The following is a 26982-nucleotide window of genomic DNA, read 5'->3' as shown; positions in this document are numbered from 1 at the left end:
GTCACACCTCGGACGCCTGGAGACCAAGTCCGGAGCCAATGGTACACCGTTTCCGCCAAGCACCGCTTGAGCCTATCGCCCTCCTCCGGAGCCGGAGGATCGCCCGCCTTAGCCGGTGTTGGCGTGGGCGTGGGCTGCCAGGCTTGCCAGCCCCACTCGTAGTCGTCACGCCTGCATCCGCCTTCGCGTCGTCGATAGATGCAACATCGAGGACACGGCCGCCGCTGATGCTCCAACGGAGGTGAGCGGAGGGCGCGACGGAGCAGGGTAGAGAGGGCGGCGCTCGGCGCCGTTACTTGACCAGGAGGTTCCCCTCATGCTTTTTGCATCGGACGGGAGTGCATATGGCGGGGCAGGAGAGGTTGGAGCCAGCAAAAGGTTCATAGGAAGGAGACGGATAGTTCGGTGCGGCCTAGGCGACGGGAGTTCGCTGGGAGGCGGCGCAGGGGGCAACTTGGCGGCGGATCTCGATGGTAAGGGGCCGAGGCGACGCTAGCTCGTTGGGCCCGCGACCGTGCATGAGGAGAATGGAGGCCTCAACGCCGAGCTGGATCGGTGGAGGCTGCAAGCATCGTCCCCGCGCGTGGAATGTGAGGCGGCCGCGTGCGAGGTGGAGTGGTACAGGCCGGCGGCGGCCGAAGGTGCAACATGTGAGAGATGGGGTGCATGTTACTTTTTCGATTAGTGAGGGTTTAAAATTGCAAAACAGGCATCTGACGAAAGTACGAAGCGGTACGACGTACCGCCTGATTACGGAACCAGTTCCTCTTTTTTAAGTGGTAGAGATCTGTGCAGGATTTTGGGGAATGACTGACGGGTTGTTGTTTTGGGTACGACTGGAGCCCTAACATAGAAGGTCCTCTAATCTAGCTTTAATCAAAGAAGAAGGATGGAGCGACCAGGTACAATAAGAGCAAGTCAATATTTTCTATTAAGATGATAATTAATTGTGCGGTGATTTTATCTTAGAACTTACCGTTTTTGTGTGATGGAATCGTTCATGACATTGGATGCAGATCGAACGGTTCGGATGTTCCGAATCTCCTTCACCAAACGCGTTGTACGACCTACGACCAACTCCAATATATACTGGTTTGTTTATGAGTGGCAAATCTCCGGAAGCTGCCCTTTTGTAGCTTCTCCATACGTACAAACTGGGCAAGAAGCCCAAAGCAGTGACCCTAATAGAAAGACGATGTGGTTTGCATGGGAGGTTTGGAGTTAGGCTAGGGTTTAATGGTTGTATATTTAGGACCGAGTATACGAGCCTTTTGGGACAACGTGATTTGCCCAAGGATCCAAATATTAACCCCTATACGACGTGGCATAGTCACATTGGATACATGTAAATTGTTCTAATCATGTCCTATGTGAATATGTGATACACATAGTATGTGTATCCTTAGATAAGCACATCATATTTTGTTTGATGCCATATCTTTATGTGTGATGTGAGGCACCATGTCTGACATGAATTCATGATTAGTTACGCATGGTGACATGATGTGCACGTTGTTGTTGAAAGCCATCTCATAGGCAACTTGACTTAACTAGTTAAATCCCGTGCGTTGCTACGGCTCTTTCTTTCTCGCAATATGTAAACATAATGCGTGTAAAATAAATACATGCTTAAAATGTAATTAGATGAAAATTTATTTTTTGAGGCTATTTACATAGAAAGCACAAGTCAACAATTTTCTCTTATAGCTAAATACAGAACACAACCACAGGAAAAAAAAAGTGCACGTAAAAGAATCAACTGAATTTTTTTTATTCTACGATGAAACTCACTCTAGCTCCAGAACATTGCGTCCAACTTGTATTTTTTTTGTTTGATCGCCAAATGCGCAAGGTGCCTTAACCCAAACCATGTCTTCTTTCTTTGTCCATGAAAGAAAAAAGAAATTTAAGACTCCACTTTGGTTACATGTGAACTACATGACGTAGTCTAGTATAAAATAAAAAATTGAGGTTTCTTAAGTTTTTATCCCAAGCACCACGTAGAATATATGATTGACAATATGCGCATAATGAGATTGAGTAAAATTGTATATGCAACATTACTAACAACATCCATCATGGTTCTGGTCACTTTTGTCTACATTGCCATTATGTATAATGTACCTAAATTTGGTAACACCAAGTTTGCCCTTTGTCTTCTGGTGCTTCCAATGTTCATCCCCTTCTCCTATTGTTAGTGTTAATGGACTCTTCGATTCCTCCTTGCAGATCGCTCTCAAATAATGCGCGAAATGTATTCTTCGTTTCGTCACTATGAATTAGAGTAACATGATCAACTTGAAGATAAGCTTATTCGAGCTTTCATCACTGGCTACCTGTAAACTACGAAGATGCTGTCTCAGCCAAACTATGATGGACTCCAGAAGAGGATTCTGTTCATTATCTTCTATGCAACCAGGTGGCAGGAGAAACCCTGCAGAAGAGGATTCTGTTCATTATCTTCTATGCAACCAGGTGGCAGGAGAAACCCTGCTTTAGCCATTCCGATGCTTTTGGTAGGGGAGAGGAGAGGCCGATATAGGTCGAGCCTCGGTGGGAAATCTTTTCCCCTAAGCAGAAGTGCCTTCTATTACGTAAGAACCTATAATCAGCATCTCAAGTATAAGCATTCTGCAAGCATATCGAGAAATAACCAGCTAATCCAAAAATGTGAAAATAGTGTACAAGAGGATACTCCATCTTCGCGAATCTACAAACGTCTTTCAAAAAATATTGTTTGCATGAGACAAAGGCAACACCAGTGGTAGAGATGCATACCTCTTCCATACAACTTCCATCGAAGCTCGAAGAACTCTTCTTCACACCACCTTTGCAAGGCACACGAGTTTGAACTATGCATATCTCTACAGGATCTATTTGACAACCTTCATTATATATCTGAACAAAACTTAAAATAATTACTGTCATGATAAAATATGGGAAAAAATATATATGTAATTCAAATGGCATTCATTTGATGATTTTACCTGGATGTTCCACAATATCGGTGCTTTTTAGAATCACTGCCTGCAGATAGCATGATTTTTTAAAACTACAACGTAACACAAGAAATTTGTGGAGAAAGTTATGCTACAAACCAGTCTTCATTACAGGTTGTATTTTTAACTGTTATCATACGGGGTTAGTAACTTCTCCTTCCGTGCCATTTTTTTTTTTGCTGTATCATGTATGTTTGATAAAAACAAACGGTACAATCAAATATAAACTTATTAACCCCACACCTCAACGAATATACTCACCTGCATCTAAGATTGTACATGCTTCGGATCTTATCTGCACCTTTTCAGTTCTTGAGGTAACGTTGACTATATGCTTATGTCAGCTCTTGCAAAAGTGCATACATAGATATCCACGGAAGACCTGCAAGCAATTTTTCACACATACAAGTCATACGAAGCCAGTCTTAAAACTTGCGGTGCCATGCATTTAGTTAGGCACTCGTAGTCTGCAATATATATATCCACCACCAGAGCATTTAGTTGTTAGTAAATTCACGCATAACGAGCCATCGGTTTGTGACTTCAGTAAATTTGTACCGAACTAACCTTTTATGAACAGAGCATGCCACGCCGGATCTGCCTGCTGCAGGCTACCCTAGCTCAGGAAACTGCAAGCATCCCTGCACAGCGCCCTATCTCCATACTTCTCCCTCATCCCTCGAGCGCTCCCATCGCCGCAAAGACTCCTTCGCATCGGAGTTCGACCTCCGATGTCACCCACCTTTTTTTTTCGAGGATGACGGGGGGGGGGGGGGGGGGGGGGGCGCCCCACGATGTCACCCACCTTGGTCAGTGGAACGCCAACCCGGCCTCAACCCTTGCGCACGCCGCTGCCAAGAAGGCAAGGAGAGAAGGAGCGCGACGGGAAGATCCTCCACCTACAATCCCTTGGCGCCGAGGAGACATCAACCAGGACGAACTTGAACCTTCTCCCTCCGCTCGGCCGTGCATCGATGCCACCGCCACACGACTGCCATGACTCCGACGGGCGACGACCACAAACCAGGCCGCAAGCAACACCATCACAAGCACACTCACAGTCCACTCCTGATGCAGCTCTACCTACATGCGGGCGGATGGTGCGGAGGAGGCGGAGGGGAACGAAGTAAAGCGGGCACCCTTCTTATTGCAGTAGGCGGAACATGGAGCGGCAGGAAGCTCGACGCCGTGGGAGTTTTTCTTCCAGTAGATCTTCATCAGCCACCTCGCCAACCTGCTTGATCTGCCCGCGCTTGATAGCGTATCCGTCTTGATCGGCCTTGAGATCGCAAGGTCTTCTCCTTTCTTCACTCCTTGCCATCACAACTGGACGGGGAATTGGGGACCTATGCTTGCTGCCGCAAAGTATGGTGGAGGGTGCCAGGCGTGGAACGATGACCTTAATCACTTTCCCTGTTTGTTGACGGAAATAAGGAATAATTTGATAAGGTAGTAGTAACGGATTAAGAAAGCAACAATGTGTTTTGATCTGAAAATTAAGGAGCAGGGTAGTAAAGGAAGGAAAGCAGTAATTTGTTTCATCCCACGGTGAACGTTGATGCGGAGATGTTGAAAATAATTGGATGGATAGGATGGTCTCAATCTCCTTCACCAAACGCGTTGTACGACCTACAACCAATTCCAATATAATAGTATATAAATACATGTTCAGACTGGCTAAAACCCGCCGTAGTTACAATCAAAAAAGAAGGTGGCAGCTAGAAAGGCTGGGCACGATACCACAGTTGGTGAACTGCAGTTTTATGCCAACTAGTGGTTGGGGCGCCCCATGGGGCGCCTCCTCACTGGTGCTCTGTGCCCCAATCTATCCCAATCAATAGGTAGGCTTCCAATGTAAATGCCCAGTTCGCCCAATACAACAAATCAGAATGAATGGACCAAAACATAAGAAAAACAAAACACGAAGTCATTTCAACTCATCTGCCATTCTGTTGTTTTCTCAGAACAAGGTCTTCAGAAAATCTAAACTGGTGAACATTAGGTTTCAGCCCGCTGGCAGCGCTTTCACAAGATAACATACACAACACCCTGAAATGGAGAAATGCCAAAGATAAAAACGAGAAAAGAAACACACATATACCAAAAGATCATATTGTCACGCGGCCCTGACATATTTAGGTAGCCCGTGAGAAGAAAATAATAGACCAGGAACTAATATTGTTGTACATTCGTTCAAGGATATCATGGCTGCAACTACGCCTATGTCTCCCCTCATCCATTCCAATAATTGTACAGACAGTCCTGCAAATAAAAATGTTAAAGGAGACCAAAAGGTTTAATTTATGCCTTGATCCCTTAGAAAGAGAAAAAATACATGCTAATATTCCTGTCATTATATTAAGCTGACAACAGACAAATTGACAAACTAATTTGGCCACAAATCAAGAATACGAATATTCAGAACTATATAATTCAAATTTACTATAGCATATGAAATCACGGCACGTGGTAATAATATTTGATTGGCGCAGAAATATACCTTTTTCATTCTTATCCACATTGTTTATGCAGTTTTACTGAGCACTTCGTAGGCATGAACAAGATTATAGCAGGCATGCGTTAACAGAATAAAAACTTGAGTTATGACTTACATTATGCAGATGAACTTCTATGGAGCTATGTTTCCTCATTTCTTCCAAAAAAAACTGCACAGTAATAGCAACGGAGAGATAAGGTTTCTTTACCTCAGTCATACGCATCGAGCACCAACCTTCATTCTCTCCATCATGTCTCTGTCTTGATACTCTTCTCATGATGAGATCCCTATCAATCGTCCCTTTTGCCATCGAAAAAAGTAATATCAGCGCATACATGTTTCATAGTTGTTTAGAGCATTTCAAGAGATAACAATTTAGAAGAGTAGACAACTATGATAAAGAATTATTTTCTCAAGGTGTTACATGGAACATAACTTAAGCCTCCCTCTTGGATCGAATCTAGCCCAATTGTTAGGCTCCAACTAAACAAATGATAAGCTACAGAAGGTTGGTAGATGCTAAAAAAAAACCATATCAAATGTGAAGGCAATAACAAATAACAGGACATGAACTAATTTACAATCTCTATATGAGCACGGCAAGAGAATTTCAATAAAGAGAAAATATGTAAAGATAACATGAACAAAATGGAAACAAAAAAACATAACTGGTAACACATAAAACTGACTGGTAACACATAAAACTGACACTGCAGTTATGTATCTTATTAATAGTGCTAGCACAGTATGGATCAGTACAATAACAAAAAGCTCTATGTGGTAAATAAGACAGAAAACAAAAGGGACTAACCCGAAAAAATAAAAAATATGCAAATGTAGTTAGGCAACTGATAAATACAGGGAATCCTATATGTGAGAAAAGAACACCATATAGAATGATAGAAAGAATACAACAATATAATATATAAAGACAATTTACTATTGCTATCAACCATTTAAGGGATAATAAATCTGTAGAGGCATGTTTCCTTACAAATATGGTTTATTTATTTATTTTATTACACTTGAAATAGATGAGCGGAAATGATCAGCAAAAAAATTCATATCAATTAATCTTTGTACATAATGAAGGTTACATCAAACAACTTGTACCTAGATACCTTCAAAGACTGCTAAAAAATATCAACTTGCTATTAATCTATACAAAATTACCAATATGCATGTAAAAAAGAAAGCAAAATTGAATTTACCTTGTAAAACTATTTATACCTTCCTTTGCGAGTTTTCCCAAGCATAATCTCTAGATGTGTTGCAACAAACACAACTCACCTTCATGGAGCTTTGTGAGAAAAATAAATGTGAAATACTATCTATCACTGGAAATGGAAGGAAAAAAGGAAAGATTCTTTTAGTTATACTACATTACATCTAACAAGGCTGACAGTAAGCTATTATATCACGACTAAATGATCAGAGAAAAAGAATTATTAATATATTTGTATTCTTCAGCCACATAAACGAGGCAGTTGTTCCATACCATGCCAGTCCATTTGTCCACACATATCATCTGCATTGAAACTGAAACAGAAAAAGGGTATATTTATAACAGTAGCAATAGACAAAGATATTTTAAAGTAAAAACATATTGCTTGACATCCCAATTGCCTAGTACAAAACAAGGATCTAACCTGTCATCTCTAAGAGAGCGATAAAGCCTCTTAGAAGTGTCGGATGTGTTAGTCAACATGCAAACATGGCCCAACTTAGAAACATCCAAAATCTGTCCCAAGACATCTGTAGCCAAAATAAAAAGCATCAGAGTAATGGATCTGCAGTACATTTCTCTTGTTAAGAATAGTAGTAACCACCACGTCCTATTAAGAGGATCATAAACAGAAAACAATCGAATAAAGGGTCCAAATAAATCTACAAAGATACCACACTATATAAGCAGACAAGGGTCAAATGGCAATTGCTTGGAAACATAGAAAATAGCAATGCACGAATAACACAATAATGTTCAGGATACCATTAGGTAGTTCAACCGCAATAGGAAAAAAGAGACCCAATCTCCATTTTGCTAGAAATGTGGTGTCTTATAATACATTCACGTGTTAAGGATTAGTGTCTAGCTAGGACAAAATTAATACTTTGAAAAGGCCATAAGAGGAACAAAAACCAGATCAATTAAGTTTCTTAACTCTACATTATGTGCAGATTGCACAGCAGGCATTAAAATATCGACATTGCTGAAGGGGAAATTGTATGGAAAATGTATTGCTTATAATGCCAAAAGGAACATTTTTCTTCGCTAGTAATTTCCATAAACCACAGTTAGCTAACATAAATGACTGCTTCTTGCAGGGTGAAGCCAAATGGCAGATCTTGGTACTATGAATTATCATCAACTGTACCATGAATTATAGTGGCAACCGGTCTGTACTACATAACATATCATGAGATTTTTGCACTATTGATTTATTTCTGTTATAATAAAGTGTGGAACACTGTCACAGGACAAAGAAGCCTAAGCCGTAGCCTGTACTTATCATAAACGAAGTTGAGAGTATGTGTGACAGCAGTGGAGCTGCTGATCTTATTGCTTGCATCAAGATATCGTATAGTTTCATTTATAATGGCTGGTGTATCCAGAAACTGAAGAGTATAGTATAGTTTCATTTATAAAAGTAGAAAGTAATCACCTTTGGACCTGATCTAATGAAGAGAAGGAAACACATTGGCCTGCAACATTTCGAGCCCTTGAGCTTTGTTGCTGAATCAAATCACAAAACATCAAATCTTGAGTATATGTATATGATCACAGAATACAGATATTGGTTAAAGGAGTAGGCCAAATATCCAATCTATTTTGACGACTCTGTTTATCCAGTGTACTAACCCACAAACAAAAAGGGATTACCACCTGGATGTCCTGACCTCCCGCGAGCCAAGGTGGGTGATTACCATGCAGATCCTCTCAACCTTCTATAGAAAATAACATAATCTCTTAGCTAGCATTCCATAGCTAATGAGGAAAACACGGCAAGGAAAGGAAATGGGAGCAGAAATCTACCTTGTTTTTCACGGGCTGGAGCTGCAGCAGCCCGACCAAATTGGATGGAGCAGCAACCGCTGAAACAGTGGATCGAACAACTTTCCCCCGGCCGGTCGTTGTCTGTGTTCGGCCGTGTCCTTCCTCCATGTTCAAGAAAAAGCTGTGAGGGGGAGGCTCAGGGCGAGGTCACGGGTGGGAGGAGATGGACAGCGTCGGCCGATTCCTGGTCACCGGCAGCGCCGGATGAGACGACCAATAGCGGGCGGCGCTAGAGTTTGAGAAGCTGGAGAGAGGGAGAGGAGAGAGCGCCTACCTGTCCGGCCGTTGCCGCCGTCGATGTCAATCTATCACTATCTCCAGAGGTCCTTCCGCCAGCGACCATGGCCGGCAGAGCACCTCCCGCCTCAGATCGCCGCCGCCCCTAGGGTTTCATCACGCGGGAGCATGGTTGTGTCTCGGAGAGGCCGATCCACTGGTGGATATGCAGGAGAGCAACACCCACGGGACAAAGAGTGGGGTGGAGTGGCCGGGAGAGGCTTGGTGAGATCGGGGGGAAGAGAATGGCGTCGGGGGAGCCGCCGCCAGCAGAGAGGGTAGGGTTCGGGAGGGAGCGTGGGAATATCAGCGACGCGTTCTTTCGCCAAACAAGCGCCTTCCTCGACCAACCATCGATTAACACGTCGTCCAATGGTGGAAACCAACCGATGCCAGCGCTCGCTTGGCGCGCGACAGGTGACTATCGTGGAGCGCCCTCGCATAGGGCAAGTACTCACGCAATTGCTTGTTCTTAATGAAGAAGGGAACACGGTACCAGCGTCGGTGATGGAGGGAAGCATGATGGAGGGAAGCCCTATGAATGAAGAAGGTCCATCCAATTCGCGAATGCCGGAAAAAATGTTCGTACGACCATTGCCCACCTCAATGGATACATAGAGCAACTGCCCAACAAGCCATAATTGGGTGATAAGGTTCCTCATGAAGTCATCATCAGATCATATTGACGCAGGTGATCCGCCTAAAGGGCGGTGGTGCCACAAATGGATGTTGAGAGCGTGTAGTATCTTAGACTAGTCACAATGGGGAGTATCATATAGTAGTATCATGCATATGGTACTAGTATGTGATACTATCTTCACAACGATGATCACGTAGTAGATCATGCGCCAATTATATTTAGTGATTTGTAGAATCTCAATGCAAAAGTGTGTACAAGATTAGTTTGACATTAATTTTTCTAGTTCTACGTGCTATGACACAAGATTCACCTACGATACTACTATCATCTCTTTCTTCATTTATTGATGTGACACATCGCGTTTTCACGTCATGTTGCATTTATTACTAAATGATGATACTCCCATTGTGAGTAGTCTTAGCCATCTCCCCGGAAGAAAACTCATTGTGGGTCCTAGGATTAAAAGGTGAAAGTTGTTTCTTACTGCTCTTCTCGCCCAGGTTAATTTGCCAGAGTCTGACGGTGGCAATGAACTGTGTAATGGCTCATGTGGCCATTGAGTTGACTGTTAAGTGCTGATCAATGCTCTCTGACATTGAGTGCTGGCCTAGAATGATGGCTAGGCTTAATTTCTAGTCGTGTTCGTTTAATTTCCGTCATCGTGAATGCAATAAATCTTCTCATGCCATGGTAACGGACGTTTTTGGGTCGATGCTGTACCACACAACGATGTAAGTGGTTTCGTGGTCAGCGATTCAACTGCGTCCACTGTCTAATGGATTGCGACCGTTCCATGAAAAAAATTGTTCAGAGATACCCGAGTGGTGAAATGTGATACACCGAGAAGGCGTGTGAAGATTTACACAATTGTTGACATTTGACAAACAACAATGCTACACTTACGAAAAACTGTTACGGAAATTACTTACGGGCTGAGGTGTCAATCATGCAATGGTTACAGCAGATACTTCCGGAACCGTCACATGAATCTCTTCCATCAAAACATACATTGTTCCAAGAAATTTACGTAACAGTTTCCCCGTAAGTCTAGCATTATTGTTTGACAAATTCTTTTATGCTTTCCTCCTTCCTACTAGAGTATTGCAGATGGGAAAGTCCATATGTGGTTGGATGGTTAGAAGGGCAGTGACTGGCCCTATCTACCAAATATTTGACGCTTTCGTGTCTCATAAACGATGGAATATTCTTTAATGGGAGGCGACATTCCTATCGATAACGAGGCACATGTGGAGACTTCGTCAATCTCCAGACCCGTTGGATCAGTTTCCAGACTCAGTCTCTTAAAGGTTGTCCATAAGGTTAGAGCATCTCTACCAGAGCCCGAAAAAGTGCAAACCGAAAAAGTGGTTTTCAGTCTTCCGAAAACGATAGTTCGTTCGAATTTGGCAGTGGCTAAAATTACAAACCGTAAAAATGGAACTGAAAAGCGAAATTTGAAAGGCCGCGGGTAAATTCGGCGATGATCATAGTTCGACATCAAATTGATGCTCCGATTGAGCATCAAAACATACATTGTTCGTAAAATTAAACCTACATTACTGGTACACCGGCGGCCGCTAGTTAGCTAAAGCAAAATGCGGCCAATACAGTGACCTACGCGCGCGGCGATGCCGGTGGTGGCGCAGCGTTTCGGCGGCAGAGGGCGCCGACGCTGTCGTCGATGATCTTCACGCATCGTCGGCGTCAAGCTCGACTATCACGGCGGACGCGGGCCTCCCGGCGGACGGCTTCCGCCTCCTCCCGGCGGAAACGCTGGCGAGCCTCCGCGCGCGCTGATGGCCTTGGTCTGCGCGAGGACGGCGTCCTCCTCGTCGCTGCCGTGGACATAGTCCCCGGCGGAGAAGGTGGGCGACTGCGCGGGGACGAGGTCGTCGTTGCCGCCGCCGTCCGCGACGGGGAGCCGCGGTGCGCGGCTTGATCGGTCGGACAAGGAGCCCTCGCCGGCGTTGCCGCACCGGCGAGCTTCCCCGGGGCGTGAGCCACCGCTCATCCGCCGGCGGCGCTGGCGCTGCGCGCGCCCTTCGACCGGTTCCATTTGCGCCGCTCCGCGTCGGTGCGGAAGACGGGTGGACGCGGCGGCGAGTCGCTGCCTCCCAATCCGGCGCCACGGCCCGCGGAGCCGCCACGGGACGCCATCGCCCACCGTCGGCCGGTGGATTGCTGCCTGGGGCACGCTGGATTGCTCGCCGGAGATGGTGCTTGGCGGCGGCGGAGGGAGAGGAACGGCAGAGGGGAGTAGGGTTTGCGACCCGAACTCCCCTCCGCGAACTCTTTTAATAGGGGCCGTTCGGAGATTTGTTCGGGCCCCTGAACTTATTTTACGGGCCAGCCCATCTTTTCGGTCACTGATCTGCGACACATTTGGCCCGAACCCGTAAATCCGCCGGAAAAGTTCGGTTCCGGCGGGGTTTAAGGGTTCTGTTAGAGATGCTCTTAAATTGTGCGTGCGTGCTTTTATATGGTGAATATGTATACGTATTTGTGAGCGGCTGCATCTGAACTGTGTTTTCGGAAAAAACACAAATGGGCGGTGTTATGTAATGTACTTAATTCAAGAAAGGGTTTTCGATTGGAAAAGAAAATTAGTCAACTTAGAAATAATTAGGCACTAAGGACATCAAGTACAGTAGGCAAAGATAATGAAAGCAAATACAAAAGGTATATATCACCATATATAAACAAGCAAGAAATACAAGAAATAAACAAGCTTAACGATATCTGCCTTTTAGTCAACTGAATCTGCAAGGCCGGTGGAATATTATTTTCTTGTGTTCCACGAGGCCCAGCTTTAATTCGTAAGCGTCTGTCTCCCTCATACAGCACAGGCTGGCCCTGTGCTTTGATCTCCTTATTAAGGACGATGCACCCACGTTGGATAGGTAAGTAGCTGACCCGATCATCCTTTTAGTTTGGATCACGTGCTTCTTCGATCGTTGGCCCTTCCGCGGTGCGCGCCATGGATTCTACTATGTTCATCATCGGCATCATAGGTACGAACATGAACGTGCAATAAAAGTCTCTCTCCCTCTCTCGCTCTCACCATTCAGCTTCTTTGCGTGTTGGCAGGAAACATCATCTCGGTTTTGGTCTTCATTTCTCCCATGTACGTATGAGCTGAGCTTACCATCGATCACATACATCCATTTCGACTGTTAGAGAAGTATATATTGTGTTGTAATTGTTGCTTACATGGACACATATGCATGGGCAGCCCGACGTTCTGGAGGATCGTGAGGAGCAAGTCGACGGAGGAGTTCGAGCCGGCGCCGTACGTGCTCACACTGCTCAACTCGCTGCTATGGCTCTACTACGGCGTCACCAAGCCGGACGGCCTCCTCATCGCCACGGTGAACGGGTTCGGGACCGTCATGGAGACCATCTATGTCGTGCTCTTCCTCATATATGCCGCCGATCATGCCACAAGGGTGAGCGCAGCACCGACATGGTTGACAAACATAACTGATTTGTGTTTAGAAACATGTATGTTTTCGTACATCCTTTTACACCTAAATGATGAATACATATGAGTAAAAGAGAGGAGTTATCGATCAGCAATTCAGTATTAAGGACCTCCTCCTGAATAAGTTAGTTGCTTCCCCCATTCAGGAACGGAGCGCTTAAGTAAGTCCATCCTTAACTATTTAACATACTACATATGTTTTTGGTCTCAACTTCTTTCCTATGAATAATTATATCTGCGCCTTATATCTGTTAAGTCAAAATTCTTTGCCTTTTGGGTCTTATTTGGGCAGCCTATTTCAGTAGAGTTGTGATGCCATGTTGAATTCACGTTATCCTAGTCGTTTTTTGTTATGCTTCAATAAGGAAATGCCACATAATTATATATATGTGTATGTATGCACGATATGGCTTCCTCAAAGTTTATGATCAGTTATCTTGTTACACTTTTCAGGTTAAAACCGCGAAGTTGGTGGCAACTTTGGACATTGGGTTTTTTGGATTTGTGTTCGCAACCACCAGATTTGCCATTGCCGGGCTTGACATGAAAATCATGGTTATAGGACTGATATGTGTCTGCCTCAACGTGTTCATGTATGGGTCCCCACTCGCTGCCGTGGTAAAGTCATCACACATCCACAAATAAATTAGTTACCATATTTATTTTCCTATTTAAGTTTTGAAGTACATATAGTGTCTCTATGTGGTATACAAAAATATACTTGCTAATTAGAATGCGGGTAATTGCAATAGGCGTACAACTGGTTTCCATACAGACAAGTATAGTGAAATCTGAAAATTTGTAGTGTAATAACCTTCCAGCAAGTTATATTTTGTGGAACTTGGTTCTAGTAAAAGGCTTGCGTGGTCAACGGTTGTGATATCACAAACCTAACACAAGAAAACATGTAACAGATAAAGAGATATCAGACGTCCAAGATAGACATCTAAGTCGTCTAGTTTTTAAAAGAGCGTGTATATATAAACCAATTGTGTACCTCAACACAACATGTGAAATATATTCCACCCAATATTATACAAACCATGCACATGGCATGTTGAGGTGTGTATTAGTATGTCAGCGCATTCCCTATTGCAAAGTCAGAAAGACACGTTCTTGCCTGAATAAATTAGGGAGCATACAGTCTACTATACTGTCTTTTTACATAAAACACTACTATCCTCTAGTTCAGAATGTGCGCAAGTGCAGTGGGTCAAAAGCATGAAAATGCAGGCCTGCACGGGCTCTTCTCATCAGCATCCCTTGGAGCTGTCTTGCTGTTTCGTTAATCTTGCTGAGCACGTGGACCAAAAGCATGAATATCTAAAAATCTACGCACCTGTCAACTTGCGGCGAAACAGAGAACGGTGATCACCACAAGGAGCGTGGAGTACATGCCATTCTTCCTGTCCTTCTTCCTCTTCCTCAACGGGGGCGTCTGGGCTACGTATGCCATACTCGACAGAGACATCTTCCTTGGAGTAAGCATATGTCTTCCTTAGCTTAACTTCATGATGAACCTTATTTAATTAGCTTGTGAATTCTTACTTATGCAGGTCCCAAATGGAATAGGCTTCTTCTTGGGCATCATCCAGCTGGGTATCTATGCCTTCTACCAGAACAGTAGGGATGAAGCCCCAGAAGAAGGATGGCAGGCTTCTTCAGTTTCTCTTTTGGCCCCCCATGCAAATGGTCATGGCGAGAACAATGTTTCCATTGGTGTTTAATTAGCATGTCTGGATGGTGTGTTTTTTCGAAAATGGAAGTATTTGCGCATGGTATGCGTAATTATTTTTGTTTGCTTAATTTTCTGTAAATTTTCTTTCATGAATGGGAACATGAATAGAAACCGTGTCGACGTCTTTACTGTTGCAACAAAAAAAACGTAATAAATGGACCATATAATGAGATACGGAATGCAATATTGGATAGGAGAAACAACATTACTTTTACCAAACAAACAATGTTAATTCAGCCACATGGGCCTTTTGAAACTAAACTAAAACATATTTTCTTGATGGGCTGGACTGGTTCAAAGCCCATATTTAACTAACTACTCCCTCCTTGCCAAAATGTAGTGCCTATATATTTTTTTAAAGTCAAACGATGTGAAATTTGACCAAGTATGTAGACAAAAAATATAAACATCAAAATTACCAAAACAAAACCATTAGATTCATCATGATGTAAATCTTCATATGACATACATTTGGTATTCTAGATGTTCATATATTTTTCTACATACTTAGTCAAACTTTATATCATTTGAGTTTTAAAATTTTGTATATGAACTACCTTTCGGGAAAGAGGGAGTACTTCTTATAACATGGTATTTATTTATTTTAGATTTATTTATTTATTAGATTTATTTATTTATTATGCGATATGAATAAACCACTAAAAATGCAAAAATGCGAACTAGTATGTTTTATGTCAATATAATGGTACAAAAACTCTGTAGTACATGAAGTTGTGCCATTGCATAAAGCAAAGGCCGGGGCTATCTCACTTTATGTAGTTTTTAAAAAAATTGACCAAAAATTTGATCAACAAGACATGTAACCCTTAGAAACTGGTACAAATAGGGTATGGTATAGTATCACATAATATATTTACATGTGCCCATAGTCGAAGTTAAAAAATCACCACACTTGTGTATAGCCACTTATTTTACAACCATATGACTATATGCATCAATCACATGAGGACCTAGTTATTCTCCTTTTTGGGGATAAACTATTTTCGTTACCAATTTTGAAGTCAGCTTCCACAGGTTGGTTCACGTAGGACTTGGGTGGCCAAAAATTATTTATTTTCCTGACAATATTTTAAAAATAGAAAAATAAACAGGGACGTATAACTGCATAACAAGATAATATCAAGGAAAAGTATAGTGTTAGAGAGGGCATGCTTTCTCTTAGCATTCCACATCACCCAGAGAAAAAAATAAGTATAAGGGGTACAATGCAATATCTAGTAGTGTCATCCCTAGTAATAAATTAGAATCAATTAAATTTTAGTAGAAAATGGGTTGCTTAGGGAAGACACTTGGTACCATGGAGAAAGTAGCCTTATCTTAGACTTCTCTTATGTCTAAGAGATCATTTCTTAGCTAAGGGAAGACAACCAGCTCTTTCTTTATTCTCTATCCTCTAACTAAGTAAAAAAATTGATATGACAGCCATAAGAAAAGGATAACGTCACCGCATTGTACATGCCCTAATATAAGCGGTAGCTCCTCATTTTTGACACACGTACATTGCTTAGCCAGGAGAACTGGGACCCAAAGGGCCCATGCTCGGCTAGGCGGCGCGGCGGAAAGCAGAACCCTTAGCATTGCCTCCATCCATGCTCTATGTGTGAGCCGTGCTTTGTGACTGACCTCTTATTTGCAGCGGCCACTCGTCATTCCTGTAGAATTTAAAAGCATTTTTTTGGTATTGTGAGCTACCAATGGTCTCATCGTATTTATAGACGAGCCGGGAAGATGGCCAAACAGCAGGAAAAGGAAGAAAAACATCACACACGGAGTTGAAGCATGTTCTTTATTCGGCTATAATCTGAATGTTATCTTTAGAAGCTAGGTGTCTCTGTTATGAATCTAACCTTATTCACTTAACTATTTGTCTTCTCATTGCCAACATCTTTCAAGGCAACTAGTTAATTATCTCGGCCATCATCATTTCATTTTTGGTCACAACAGTGAAACCACGGGATGATGCATACAATCAGGATACCATGAACGTGAAGATGAGGATTCTTGGTTCTATTTTGCTTGCGAGTGACACTTGTATCCATGTACTTGATGAGTTGTAAACATCTGAATTTTTTTATGGATGTAATTGCTATATTGTGCTTTTGTACGCTTGCATTTATATGATTGCCAGTCTGCATTTTATTAAAATGATAATTTTTTACGCCTAAAAATTTAACTAGCGACGAGCTGAAAAAAATTGAATGTCACTCCTTTATACATATGAACCCGTCACTGTAAAACTATGAATAACTGTTGGAAACAATATGCAGACATCAGTTCTACCTTTCTAATGATAGTATGGTCTTTTAAACTGCTTATTAGTGGAAGTTTATTAATTAATGATGTTCTCCGCTGAAGGTGTACGTCCCTATAAATCGGCAATGAACTCCTATGGTCAACTGAACGAACAACCGGCGACGATCGGTCATGCATTTGTTTGCCACTGCTTAACCATCGACGCTATTGAACATGTAAGTTATAACCCATCATCGTATGTAGACTCGCTAGGTCACAACACTGTTGACGTAAATAACATTTTTTTATCGCCACTACAATATCGCTGCTGTGCCCCATTCAGCAGATGGAGCAACTACCAAAAATGGATGAAACTCAATTTTATCGTCAGCGCTACATCTTACCCCCACGTATAAAATACCCGTCATTGATAAACATCACCAGCCTGTGTCCTCGTGATGTCAGCCTATACCGTCAGTGCGAAACACTATTACTGGTAAGTCCGCCAACCACAACATAAACACAGCTCTGTATGGGTTGAGAGGAGGCATTTTGCAGGAATAATAATTAATTAATGTGGGGATCTCGGAGAGTAGCCGACAACATGCTTCCCTGAACTTAAGTACTTCCTCCGCTTCAAATCCACGACAAAAAAATATATGTTGATACATTCAAATTTGCGATAAAATTATGAAAAGGAGAAAATTCTTGAAAGAATTAGAGCGGGTGATACAAACACGTGAAAGAGCGTACCATAGGGAAGGTTAGGTCAACGAGAGTTTGTTTATACAGACACATCAGAGAAGGATACGAAGATCGATCGTGGCATTCATTCACACCGACGCCCCGATGCATTCCAGGCAAGAACGAGCAGGTCAAATGCCAATGGAATACCACCATATATAATATACCCCACGATGTTCAAGCATATTCATTTTTTTTTTTCTGAGAAAATGAAGATTGTTCCTAAAATCAGGAGATTTACCGGATTTGCCTCACCACGCATGCATGCATGTTGTCAATTGTTAAAGTTAAATTGATATATATCTGCCACCGAAGTATGTACATTTGATTCGGGTATAGCGTATCGTCGTAACTCGTAACAGTTCCATGACATATATACACAACTCTAGAAATTTGTGATGTGACCTAATTGTTAAATAATGCAGCGTTAAGAAATACTCCATGTGTTCCATAATTCTCACCGTGTGTTTTAATTAGTCTAAAGTTGAATTAAAATCATGACAAGAATTACAAAGGAGTAGTATAGTATGAACGAAGGAGAAAAGAGTGAGTGCTGTTTCAGTGCTTGTATGGTCTGCAACCACTTCATATTAGTGATCGAGCATGGAAGGTAGAACGTGCCTGGCGAGAGATTCTTTCAACTGTGTTCTTTTTTTCAAAAGGAAATTTCATAATTAGAGCCCTACGGTTCCAGTATTCCAAATAATAGTAGAAAATATAGTAATGTATGGCCAGATGCTCATTTACATTTGTTTTGTTTGCAGCTAGAGGGTGATTTATATATTGCTTTATGATGCATGCTAGGACGCCTGCAGCCGTAGCTTCTGTTCATTTTCTTGTTTTGAGGTGGCAGTACAATTACTTGCATATTTTATACGCTCGAACAGTATTTGGTTGGTGCTACATCATCATCAGGTCCCTCTCTTTCTCTCCTCTACCAGGCAGAGAATCATCGTCGCCACATCCATTATTATGGCGATCGTGACAAAGTGAGAACAATTCTCATGTGTGTAAGGTGGCATTAGCTCTTTTGCAAAGGGGCATTTTACTGCAGAGAAATGAACCCCAATTTTTGGGTCCTGACGTTGCCACTAGATCGCAAGATCCAAGTGGCATGCAACATAAACCTTATTCCAGGTAATGAAAGTTTACAACCAAATACAGTACTAATACACTGCTTTTTTTTTATGAATACTAATACACTGCTAATTAATAGTAGTAGCACAAGATGAGGACCCAAAGGACAAGGGCATGCTCGTGGCTATGCTTGCAATGGATGCTCATGTATAGTTTTTTTTTTTTTTTTGACATATCATGTATAGTTGTTTGACAAGTGTATTGATTTGGTTCTTTGTGGCTGCACCGGCCCCAAAACGTGCATGTCCTGAAGCCACTTGTACATTCTTCTGAAGCCAAACCAACCATCGATCATCCGGGCAGTTTTGGATTCTTCTTATTAATTCTGAGAGCACTTTGTGTCCCCTTTTTTGATTTGGATGTGTTGGGAGCTTCCGTTGTCCCGTTGGTGTACATGGTCCTTTGACTAGCTGACTAAACAAGTACTAGTACTATATGTTTTTACATCACCTTGTTGATATAAAAATGCACTCATAGATTAGTGTGTAAGAGATCGATGGAAGACCGTCATGGATCAAGAATTCTACAGGCGTGGCCTCCACTCGTACGTGGTGATTGAAGAAGGAAGATGCCTAGGAAAATTCAACAAAGCATGGTCCTCCACAACACACAGAAACACACCGGTGCGGTCCTGGAATTAGAATGGGCGAAACGAGAGGAGAGAACATGGCCGGGTCATGCTCTTGCACCAAGCCCACACCCACACATCGAAGCTTTAACTACTCTACTATTTGTCTATGCTAACTTGGCAATAAATAGGTGCTATATCAGCGTCTACTAGTTATACGATGTTTATTTGATTTTTCTACTTTATTTCTCCATATGAAAATGGCACTGAAAAATTATAAAATGCAAAAGTATGAAATGTTTGTCGTGACAATATAATGGTACATAAACTATCAACTATGTAGTACATCCGGCTGCGGCACCTATCACTCGATATGGAGGCCGGATCTACCTCATTTTTAAAAATTATACTACATGCGTTATATATTATAAGATGTTTTTGAAGTATCCATATTTACTGGCTTCAATTTTCAAAGGTGAAAAAGATGCCACATGTTCTCCATATATACCATCACATGTTTTGCAATTTTATGTCTGCATGTATCGATCAATGCATAGGCTTGTAAATTTTCCACTTTACAAAAACTATGTCGCAAGCATATCACCGGCTTCACAGGCCGGCGTGCGAGATTTTCTCCTTTTCTAAAGAAATACTCGACATGGAAGTCGGGCCTACCTCATTTTTAAACACTATACTACCTCCATTTCATATTATAAGATGTTTTTTAAGTATCCATATTTACAGGCGTCAATATTCAAAGGTGAAAAAATACCACATCTTTTCCGTACCATCATATGTTTGCGTGCATCGATCAATGCAAAGGCTTGTAATTTTCCTCTTTACGAAATGCGCACGAGATTTTTTTTTCCTTTTCTGTTTTTTCAAAAACGAGATATTGTTTCTGTGGCTTTGTCCTCTTTGCTGATCGAAATCGCAGTGTCGGTACCCTAGCCTTCTCCACGGGACAGGGCACAGCCGCACAGCAAGGCAATATAAGCAGCCCCGCTCCGCGTTCCCGTTTTATTGTCTCGAAGAGGCTGCCACTTGCTTCGCCTAGCTAGGCACGCACGGCGAGGTTCCGCCATTGCTAAGCTTCACCGATCCCTAGACAGAAGAAACACGAGCAATTAAAGTAGTAGTAGACAGCTCGTGGCGCATAGCAGAAGCAGTCTTGCTAGCAGCAGGGTGGTGGTGGCGGCGAGGTAGCTAGAGAGAGAAGCTCCGGCCGGGAGCTGGTTTGTGCGGCATGAAGCAGCAGCAGGGTGGCGGCGGCGGCGGCCTCCTGGGCGTGCGGTTCGAGTCGCAGCGGTTCCGGCTGCTGTCCATCGTCGTCGGCTGCTTCCTCATCTCTGTCACCTTCCTCCTCTCCTCCCGGCCCGACGCCGGCGCCTTCGACACGCGTACGTTACCTTGCGACTCTCCCCGGCCGGCCCTTTTTCTCCGGCATTGTTCCGGCCTTCTGGCCGTATTTTCATCTTGCCGTTACTGTGAACTTTCAAACTGATAGACATGTTGCGTGCAGTGAGCCCCAAGCCGTGGCTGGAAGAAGCCCGCAGCACGCAGACGACGCCGACGACCGCCATCAAGACCGTCAAGACCTCGCCCAAATTAGGTACGTGCGTGGTAGTACTTCACATTTCCTTACAGAGTTACAGCTCGAATCTTCTTTCCTTTTTAGCACGGTAATCTCAGTCAGATTGTTTAATTTTGCCGGCTGGGTTGAATTCAGGAGGTCGGGATTTCCTGGTGGACGTCGTGCCGCAGCGGGGGGCACAGGGAGAGAGCCATGGCCGGCAGCCGCAGCAGAGCGCCGGCGAGAGGACAGAGACAGAATGTACGTATAGCTGACAACGATCGATGCATCATAATGTTACTTTGCCGGATTTGCTCTTGTTTGCGCCATGTGGGGAATCTTAAACTACCACCTCATGCTTGGACACTTTGGCTGCTCGCGCAGGGGTTAAGGACACGGTGATAATCGAGGAGCGGATCGGCGGCGCCGGCGCCGGCGGCACCGAGAGAGCGGAGCATGAGGAGGCGGAGCGCGACCTCAATGCCGGTACCGTGGATCGTCAACCCGGCGTACAGGACGAGTCGGCACAAGGTAACGCACATGGCCGGAACGAACTAGGAACGTGCGTCCACGACGTGCGCGAGTGAAGAAAGGAGCGAATCATGGCGTGTGCTGTGCGAGGCGTTGACGTGCTAACCGAACTAATTTTAATTTTGGCAGGTACCGCCACGGAGGAGGAGGAGGCGGCTCACCACGACGACTTGCCAGCGCAGACCATGGGCGCCGCCGTGACCACCGCGCGGCCGGCCGTGCTGGAGACGACGACGGCGACTCAGCCAGACCAGCTGCCAGTGCCAGGTAACGGACTATAACCGCCCAAACTGGCATCGTGCGCGCACGGCACGGCTCGCAAAACGGGGAATTCTTCTTCCAAAATGCAGTTGACTCTTCGTGATCGTGACGCGCGTAACGTGCTGGTCTCTCTTCAGGTTTGTTTTCGGACAAGGAGACGCAGAAGGTCGGTGGCCGGACGATGAAGCTCCAGGCCGACCCGCAGCAGACGCCGGCGATCATCAAGCATACGACGCCACTGCCGCCGCTGTGCGACTTCTCCGACCGCCGCGCCGACATCTGCGACTTCTCCGGCGACATCCGCTTGGTCGCCAACGCCTCCTCGTACATCGTCGTCATCGACCCAGCAACACCCGCGCAGTCGCACAAGGTGCGGCCGTACCAGCGGAAGGGCGACGAGACGTGCATGGGCCGGATCACTGAGATCACCGTACGCACTTCATCGGCGGTGCCACCAAAGTGCACGCAAACGCACACCGTCCCCGCCGTGACCTTCTCCATCGGCGGCTACACAGGGAACATCTTCCACGACTTCTCCGACGTGCTGGTCCCGCTCTACAACACGATCCACAAGTACGGCGGCGAGGTGCAGCTGGTGATGACCAACGTGGCGCCCTGGTGGCTGGTCAAGTACGACAAGATGCTCCGCACCATCTCCCGCTACGCGCCCATCGACCTCGCCAAGGCGGCCGCCGCGGGCGAGGTGCACTGCTTCCCGCACGCCATCGTCAGCCTGCGCGCGCACCGGGAGCTCATCATAGAGCGCGACCGCAGCGTCGACGGGCTCGCCACGCCGGACTTCACCCGGTTCGTCCGCCGCGCGCTCGCCCTGCCACGCGACGCGCCGAGCCGCGTCGCCGACGGGACCGGCCGGAAGCCCCGGCTGCTGATCATCGCGAGGCACCGCACCCGCATCCTGCTCAACCTCGCCGACGTGATCCTCGCGGCGGAGGGCGCCGGGTTCGAGGCGGCGATGAGCGAGTCGGACGTGGGCGACCCCCTCTCCCGGGTGGGCGCGGAGATCAACTCCGCCGACGTGCTGGTGGGCGTGCACGGCGCCGGGCTGACGAACATGATGTTCCTGCCGCCGGGGGCGACGCTGGTGCAGGTGGTGCCGTGGGGCGGGCTGCAGTGGATCGCGCACATGGACTACGGCGACCCCGCGGAGGCCATGGGGCTCCGGTACATACAGTACGAGATCGGCGTGGAGGAGAGCTCGCTCAAGGACAAGTACCCCAGGGACCATGAGATTTTCACCAACCCGACGGGGATGCACAAGAAGGGCTTCGGGTTCATGCGCCAGACCCTCATGGACGGCCAGAACATCACCGTCGACCTCGACCGGTTCCGGGACGTGCTCCAGGAGGCCCTTGGCAACTACCTCGCGCAGTAGATACAGATACTACTAGCTTGAATATATTACCGGCCATGCAATACAATGTACTCCTACAGTTCAACATACATACTTCAGGGGCACTGCGACTTTTCCCCTTTCGCTCATCCCACCTCTCCCTCTCTCTCCACCGTCCTCTCCAGATCCGGGCCGGCCGGCCCCTCCCCCTCCCTTCTCCGGCGTTTGCCGGCGTTGTGGTGCGGTGAGGGACCCCTCCCCTTGTACAGCAGTAGTTTAGGTTTGGTCTTTGTTCCTGTGTTCAGCTTCTTGCTGCTGGTGTCTGGCGCTATGCCGGTTTGGAGTAGTTCGCCGGAGATTGGCCATGTCCGGCGATTTCTGGTGGTCTTCCTCTTCTTCGTGGTGCTCCAGTGGTTGGAGACGAAGGCGGAGAGGGGCTGTACCGCTAGCATCTCCATGAATAAGGCTGTTTGGTGCTATCCCCTGAGGTGGAGACGAGGCGCTTGGAAACTTCCTCCGGCCGGCCATGGTGGCAAGGAGAGGAAGTGCGCCGGCAAATCGTGCTCTGCAGCGGGAAGATGGCGGGGATGGATCCTGCTGCGCCTTGGTAAGAAGATCTCTGGGAGTTCATCATCAGCAGCACTTCTTCAACGGCGTCCTGTCGTCCAGCTGCTGAGCTTCATGGCTGTGGGGCAGCCACGCCCACCCGGGTCGCCAGTTAGCTGGCGAGCGCTGCCCAACCTCCAGGCCATTGTGCCAGATCGGACGCCCTCGAGCGCCGATGCACCGCTCCCGACGCTCTACCCCAAGTGGCCATGTCCCCGGTGGTGGTGCTGTCATGCCCGTCAAGTTGCTTCGTGAAGATTTCGGTGGAGAAGGAGCTAGAAGAAGACCTGGCCTTGATTGCTTTTATGTATTTCTTGCTAGGGTCTTTAGTGCAAATTTCAAGGGCCATATAGTATTTCTTTTTCTTTTCAAGGTCCTTCTTGTAAAACTTGCTCTACCGACAATAATATAATGCAGCAGTCGGGGTCCTTCGTGACCCCACCCCTTGTTCAAAAAAAAAAAAAAAAACATACATACTTCATTTTTTCCATTTGTTTCTCCCGGAAGATTCAGGTCTAGCTTTGATCGTCTTCCAGAGCAGTTCATGCGTACATGTTCCTCAGTTGCATTGATTTTCCTCAGCCAATGTAAGATTTGCCCCGCTTTGGCAACCATAGTTTAAAGAAAAGTGTAACTCTTGTAGAGTATGGTATATTGGTCCTAAGCTTACCGAAAGGCGACGAAAAAATACTTCTTCCCATATGGTTCCTTTATAATTCAGGTTCACTAGTAAATTATGTTTTAGGAGGATAAATAGCTCGGTAACACCATACTCCAAGAACAATATCCACCTTTATAAAACATTGTTCGTCACAATAAAGTACTGGAGTCCTCCCGCCAAATGTGACGTTCATAAAAGATCTAGTTGGTAACAGGCTTGCATCATGGAATGCATTGCTGCATCGTTTGGCTTTGGTCCAATTGATGCAAAGGGCTGACACATTTCGATGGAATCTGTGTAAGAGTGGTAAGTTTGAGAGACTCAATAATACATCCAACACATAGCTCAAACATATTCATTCTCATGGTATTAGAGCGGCAAGATCCTTGACCCGGCTACACAACACACTTCCGCGCCGCTCTCCCCCTCCCCTCCAAGGTCGATCTCCATGATCTTCGTCGAGGGCTGCGTGGCACGTAGCAGGCTAGCAGGGTTCATCCACTGACTCGATCAGCTACCCTGGTTTTTCTCTATGTCGACCTCTTGACCGACTATTCTTTTTTGGTTTAGCGATCATAGATCAGAACAAATTGAGTCACCCACCACCCATCATTCTTGCATGTTTCTACATCTACACTAGCACCGACTCCGGAGGACTCCGTACGTTGCTAGTGGTATCTAGCTGACATACCAACTCACCCTACAGATATGGCCCCGCTCTTTTAGGGTGTAGCATCGTTACATGCTGTCCCCTTCGTTGTCCCCGCGCACTGACACCCTATGCTACCATCACGGTTCCTCCGTTGGCGTGATTCACGTGTTCACGCATGGTCTTCGTCACACCGTCTGGGTTCTTTCTTGCCTACTTCATATCACTGTTGCGCTTCCACGGGTAACCTACATAGTCCTTTTTGGTCATCACAGGTTTTCGCCGAGTACCCCTTCGCCATTCTAGGTGCCCAGCATGACCACTCCAGGTTGTCGTTGGTCTATTCGCCTTCTACGTCGGTCGACGTCGTTACCTTGTCGAGGCGTCATCTTTGCCCGTCTTGGCACTACACTCGGCGAGTTGGGGATGCGCGGCTGCCGGTGAAAACCGTGCTCCGACTTCGGTTGGCGGACGATGGCTACGTGTCGCGCCGCTACCTTCTTGAAGGCATCGTCATCGCAGTCTGCGGTCTCTCACTTGTGCTGCTCCGGGGGAAACCCTAGGTCCGGGTGTCCCGGATCGAACGATGACGGCGCACCCTGCGTCGTTCTACCTCCTGGGGCATCGTTTTTGGAGCAGCTGCTGGATGTTGGCGGTTCTCGGTGGAGTGGTGTTCATCTACCACATTGTTGGCGCTGTGTCTCAGCGGCATGGTGCTGCAGGGACAGATGCGGGATGATGTATAGGTGCAGGTTGGTGGAGCCGTCTGGCGTCATGGTGGCATCGACGGCAGGCCTTGCAAGGTTAACGCGATGATCTCTCTTGAAGATGGAGTCGAGGAAGAAGGCGGAAGCAACTCCTGTGGCGTGGGCGTTGGCGTACGCTGAGAGTCTGCTTGTCTGGATGTGCTTCTCACCTGCTATTGGGCGGTTTGGGAAGGCATTTAGTTTTGGTTGATGTAAGTTGGTGTATTGTCACCCTCTTCATCCCACTGTAGGTATAGTTAGGTTGCTTCGAGATTGATTATTTTGTATTGTTTCTTGTAAGGTTCGTGAATAATCTAATAAAAAAATCCGTGTGCATCCTTTGGATGCAGAAGCTGGGGCGATATTTCCCCCATTTCGAAAAAAAACGTCTTTGTCCACCACAACCTCGTCGCAAGCATCATCATCTCGTCCTCGACTACTTCGTGTACTTCAACTACTACTAGTCTGCATGACAATGACACACGGTTCATGATGCATGGTTCCTACCCTTGCACGTCCGGTACTAGCAATACGTGAACGTGCCTTCGTCCATGAAGCGTCCTTGGGTTTTGCAAGCTCTGCTCGGCGTCTCGTCTTCATCGGCTTAGACAATGTCTTCGTAGGAATTGGCTCCATCTATGTTTTCCTCGTCCGTGTCAACGACTTCTTCTATGCGCACTCGACTATAGCAAAATTGGAGTATGCCTTTGTTCCCAACGGTGCATGGCTGCATCGACTCCAGCATATACATTCATGTTTGACGACTGCAACAACTTGTCTCCATCACTCTCCAACTGCACTATGCACCTGTGACTTCATGTGCGGCTACCTCATCATTGCCACCTGACCATGACATCGACCGTGATGACACCAGGCATGGCTACCTCGATCAAGGTTGGAGGACCTAGCGCTCTTGGATACCTCGACATTCGCACAAAAGGCTACCACATCAGCTGAGCACCTCACGAGCTTCCTCCATAGTCCAAGCCTCCACGCTCCTACACCATCCACAGTGTTCCCGTTACTACTATGGTGGGATGTCGGCCCAATGGTTCTACTTCGGTTTCTCTCCAATTTGACCGTTCATGACGCTACTGCTACGTCTTCTAGGATGTTAGATAGAATATATTTATTGTTTGACGTGTACTTTGAGTTAATTTTTGTACATCTATTTATACTTGTCCAAGAGGCTTAATAATACATCCAACACCCTACA

The 26982-nt window shown here is 45.6% G+C and overlaps 3 protein-coding genes across 14 annotated transcripts; 2 read left to right on the top strand and 1 right to left on the bottom strand.

The window, feature by feature from the left end:
* Positions 1 to 2031: 2031 nt before the first annotated feature.
* Positions 2032 to 9206, bottom strand: LOC127340800 (uncharacterized). 12 transcript variants are annotated; one of them, XR_011754723.1, is made up of 11 exons: positions 8826 to 9206; positions 8531 to 8735; positions 8160 to 8442; positions 7146 to 7251; positions 6995 to 7035; positions 6708 to 6796; positions 3567 to 5796; positions 3261 to 3381; positions 2988 to 3027; positions 2779 to 2898; positions 2032 to 2602 (listed from the first exon to the last, which is right to left on the bottom strand). XR_011754723.1 is itself a non-coding variant. In XM_071827839.1 (6 exons), exons 1-4 carry the CDS (start codon positions 8892 to 8894, stop codon positions 8173 to 8175), a joined length of 312 nt encoding a protein of 103 aa, XP_071683940.1. In that variant the 5' UTR covers positions 8895 to 9200; the 3' UTR covers positions 4911 to 7035; positions 7146 to 7251; positions 8160 to 8172. The 12 variants fall into 12 exon arrangements, 1 of the variants encoding a protein (XP_071683940.1); XR_007874900.2 differs by having other exon boundaries at positions 3567 to 5261; positions 5705 to 5796; positions 6708 to 7035; positions 8826 to 9204; XR_007874899.2 differs by having other exon boundaries at positions 6708 to 7035; positions 8826 to 9204.
* Positions 9207 to 12334: 3128 nt separating this feature from the next.
* LOC127338070 (bidirectional sugar transporter SWEET16) lies at positions 12335 to 14814 on the top strand. Its single transcript, XM_051364329.2, has 6 exons — positions 12335 to 12478; positions 12555 to 12591; positions 12700 to 12913; positions 13402 to 13566; positions 14310 to 14429; positions 14505 to 14814. The coding sequence occupies exons 1-6, from the start codon at positions 12445 to 12447 to the stop codon at positions 14673 to 14675; spliced, it is 741 nt and encodes a 246-aa protein (XP_051220289.1). The 5' UTR covers positions 12335 to 12444; the 3' UTR covers positions 14676 to 14814.
* A 5589-nt stretch (positions 14815 to 20403) lies between these two features.
* On the top strand, positions 20404 to 23253 carry LOC127340801 (alpha-1,3-arabinosyltransferase XAT3). The gene is made up of 6 exons (XM_051366544.2): positions 20404 to 20788; positions 20911 to 21000; positions 21118 to 21222; positions 21346 to 21492; positions 21622 to 21759; positions 21891 to 23253. Exons 1-6 carry the CDS (start codon positions 20635 to 20637, stop codon positions 23144 to 23146), a joined length of 1890 nt encoding a protein of 629 aa, XP_051222504.1. The 5' UTR covers positions 20404 to 20634; the 3' UTR covers positions 23147 to 23253.
* Positions 23254 to 26982: the final 3729 nt, after the last annotated feature.

Source organism: Lolium perenne, chromosome 3, assembly GCF_019359855.2.
Source record: "Lolium perenne isolate Kyuss_39 chromosome 3, Kyuss_2.0, whole genome shotgun sequence".
Taxonomy (NCBI): Eukaryota; Viridiplantae; Streptophyta; class Magnoliopsida; order Poales; family Poaceae; genus Lolium; species Lolium perenne.
The sequence above is the reverse complement of the archived record's forward strand: the minus strand, read 5'-3'. Positions and strand labels throughout refer to the sequence as shown.

Excerpts from the sequence above, each read along its gene's own strand:
- LOC127340800 (XM_071827839.1), bottom strand. The coding sequence starts at position 8,894 with ATGGTCGCTGGCGGAAGGACCTCTGGAGATAGTGATAGATTGACATCG. Across the intron at positions 8,654-8,825 it reads CGGCGGCAACGGCCGGACAG|GAAGGACACGGCCGAACACA; the intron begins GTAGGCGCTCTC and ends TTGAACATGGAG. Across the intron at positions 8,231-8,380 it reads CGGGAGGTCAGGACATCCAG|CAACAAAGCTCAAGGGCTCG; the intron begins GTGGTAATCCCT and ends GATTTGATTCAG.
- LOC127338070 (XM_051364329.2), top strand. The coding sequence starts at position 12,445 with ATGGATTCTACTATGTTCATCATCGGCATCATAG. Across the intron at positions 12,592-12,699 it reads TTGGTCTTCATTTCTCCCAT|CCCGACGTTCTGGAGGATCG; the intron begins GTACGTATGAGC and ends ATGCATGGGCAG. Across the intron at positions 12,914-13,401 it reads CCGCCGATCATGCCACAAGG|GTTAAAACCGCGAAGTTGGT; the intron begins GTGAGCGCAGCA and ends TACACTTTTCAG.
- LOC127340801 (XM_051366544.2), top strand. The coding sequence starts at position 20,635 with ATGAAGCAGCAGCAGGGTGGCGGCGGCGGCGGCCTCCTGGGCGTGCGG. Across the intron at positions 21,223-21,345 it reads CGAGAGGACAGAGACAGAAT|GGGTTAAGGACACGGTGATA; the intron begins GTACGTATAGCT and ends CTGCTCGCGCAG. Across the intron at positions 21,760-21,890 it reads AGACCAGCTGCCAGTGCCAG|GTTTGTTTTCGGACAAGGAG; the intron begins GTAACGGACTAT and ends GTCTCTCTTCAG.